We start from the raw sequence: 2,842 nt of genomic DNA, 5'->3' as shown, positions 1-2,842 counted from the left end.
TATATAATAATTCAAGAAATAATAATATTTACAATAAAATATAAACAAATAAATAATTTAAAAAATAATTATTGTTATTCTTAAAAGAACTAAATAATAACACAAAATATAAGTAATGGTTTCTCAAAACAATTGTTAACGTATATTTTCCTTTAAAGATCACAAATGGACCCTGGACACAACCTGTTCACCCCCCTCCCCTCTGGCAGGAGGCTGCGCTCCATCAGGACCAAAACCTTTCGCCTGAACCTGAACAGTTTCTTCCCCTCCTCTTAAACAAGGCCCGGCCCCCCCACTGAGACAACGTAGACTCTATATGCATTACATTAATGCACACAATGTTCAAATACTTATTGCACATTCATATTTTATATCCTATAACTCATTGCATTAGCTATAAATTACTGCTTTATTTTATTGCTATTCAACTATATTTCATTACAGTGTCCTTAAAGATTTTTTATTTTGTATGGAGATTCTATGTTTTATATTTTATGTCTGCACCACAACATCAAGTCAAATTCCTCTTATGTGTGAACCGACCTGGCAATAAACCCGTTTCTGATTCTGATTCTGAAATGGCTCTCTTAATTTGGAGCGTGATGCCACCATGCCCTCCAAAACAAAGAAATGTTGCCCTCGAGATAGACTGTGCATAAAAGCAGACAGAAAGATTATTTAATTGAGTTTTGCAGTCGGTATTATTGCTAACGAGTCATAATCCAGTCGGTGGTGTCAGTGACACAGGTAGAGACAGACATAGCTTCTAGTGTTGTGTTTCACAGAGGGAGCGTGCCCGGCTGCAGAGCGCACGTTTTCACCATAGACTGTATATATAAAGGTTTAAACACAACAGGCTGCTCTCATCCAGAGGGATTTCACAGTAAATACACCAGGTCTGCTCAAAGTGTGTCACTGATGATGGAGGGAAAGGAGTCCTCAAGTTGAGGTGAGGTGAGGAGAGTGAGGGAGGGAGAGAGCTGCTGTCTCAACTCTGGACGGCTATATAAAGCTCCTGCCTGCAGCGGAGTGAAGCTGCATTAATAAAAGACGTGTTTCAGAGCAGGCTACTGGACACACACACACACACACACACACACACACACACACACACACACACACACACACACACACACACACACACACACACACACACACACACACACACACACACGTCAGAGATGAAGGCAAATGTCCTTTTATTGTGTCGTCTTAAGTGCTTTTCTTGTTTTGTTTAATTTGTTTCTCTGTGTGGGTTATCCAGGAACGTAAAGGTCAGAATATAAGCATCTCATTTAAGCCCAAAGAATGTGGATGTTATATTGACTTACATGTCGCGGGGAAGAGGAGTCTGGTTGAACACTCTGAAAAAAGAAAAAAAACAGGTGAATTCTACTTAAAATATAATGTTGAATATTTACACTTAATGTCTTTTAAATACATCCATGTATACGTTATTATAATATTCCAGAGCAAATAAAGAATAATAAAAATGTTGAGTGTGACTTGCTCTTGAAACACTGTCTGAATGTTGTGCAGTTTAGTATTGACCTTCAGTAATGAATACTGGCAGCTGGCGATGACGAGGCAGAACTGAAAGACCCAGATGTCGGTGAAGAAGCCGTGGACGAGCAGCAGGGAGCCGAGGAAGGCCACGAGCACGGCCAGCACCACGGCCAGAACGTTCTCCAGAACCTCGCGGTTCCTGAGAGACAGTGAGAACAGTTTGATTATTAGTACAGTTAACAGTTCTCCAATAAAAGACTATCGCACCAATGCATAATATCCAAACCAGCTCCGCAGAACACCAGGTGGGTTTGATCGGCATGTGCTGCATTTACAAATGTCCAATGGTCTTTAAAATGAATAAAGTGTTACAAGCGTTTCTGCCAGGAAATTAGCTTAAAGTTGTAATATTTCATCTAAATCCTCCTATTCTTTATGTCTTATACACAAAATAAACTATTTCCTCTAACCAGACTCTGTAATAAACGATACATTCTGAGCTTCTTCGAACAACTCTGAAGCCACGATTGAATAATTTGAGACAAACAGTCACGTGAGAATTATTCTGGGAAATTCCTCCTGAACGTCCGGCTTTTTAAAATGTTTGCATGTGGAGCCCAGAAAGTCAAATATGGAAAAATGGAAAATACAGAAGACAGAATGAAGGCTGTAAAAGTGTGATATATAAGCTCCAATCCATGCAGGGCTTTAAGAAGAAGTCAAATCATCTTAAAAACTGAGCCTTACAGCTGATTGTGGATAAACTGCAGGCGACAACACTGAGTCCCTGAGTCCCCCATAAAGACAATTACAGTAATCAGGACAAGGGGAGATAAAAGGCTTACTTTCCAAATCCACAAGTGGAACGATCTAATTCTTCAACAGACCTACATCATGGGCAGGGTTTCCGTGAGCCGGTAATTACCGTTTTTTTAGCTGGTCAAATGTATTAAAAATCGGTAAATTCAAAACCTGCCGGTCAAAATGTCCGGTAATAATCAGGGATGCTCCGACCGTTTGATCAGTGCTCTCTATAAAGGCCGGTCAGGAGAGCTGGATCTGATCGATATGGAGATAAACGCTAGTGAAGTGTAACCGGACGAGAGAGAGAGAGAGATCAGCTGATGCATGATCACCTGAAGCCCCGCCCACTGTTTAGCGAGCTGCAAGAGAAACTGACGGGCTGTCGAGAGAGAGAGAGAGAGAGAGAGAGAGAGGAGAGAGAGAGGGAGGGAGGGAGAGAGATAGAGAGGGGGAGAGAGAGAGAGAGAGGAGAGAGAGAGAGAGCGAGAGCGAGGAGGAGAGAGAGAGAGAGAGAGAGAGAGAAGAGAGGAAG

At 41.4% G+C, this 2,842-nt stretch overlaps 1 protein-coding gene across 1 annotated transcript; it reads right to left on the bottom strand.

Moving 5' to 3' along the window:
- Positions 1-1,280: 1,280 nt before the first annotated feature.
- On the bottom strand, positions 1,281-1,764 carry LOC104950208 (pecanex-like protein 1; the record flags this gene model as incomplete). Its single annotated transcript, XM_010776694.1, has 2 exons — positions 1,281-1,364; positions 1,552-1,764. Coding segments are annotated over 2 exons (282 nt in total), but the record flags the coding sequence as incomplete, so codon positions are not given.
- Between the last annotated feature and the right edge of the window lie 1,078 nt (positions 1,765-2,842).

This window comes from Notothenia coriiceps, unplaced genomic scaffold (genome assembly GCF_000735185.1).
Source record: "Notothenia coriiceps isolate Sejong01 unplaced genomic scaffold, NC01 NC01_scaffold00017219, whole genome shotgun sequence".
Taxonomy (NCBI): Eukaryota; Metazoa; Chordata; class Actinopteri; order Perciformes; family Nototheniidae; genus Notothenia; species Notothenia coriiceps.
The sequence above is the reverse complement of the archived record's forward strand: the minus strand, read 5'-3'. Positions and strand labels throughout refer to the sequence as shown.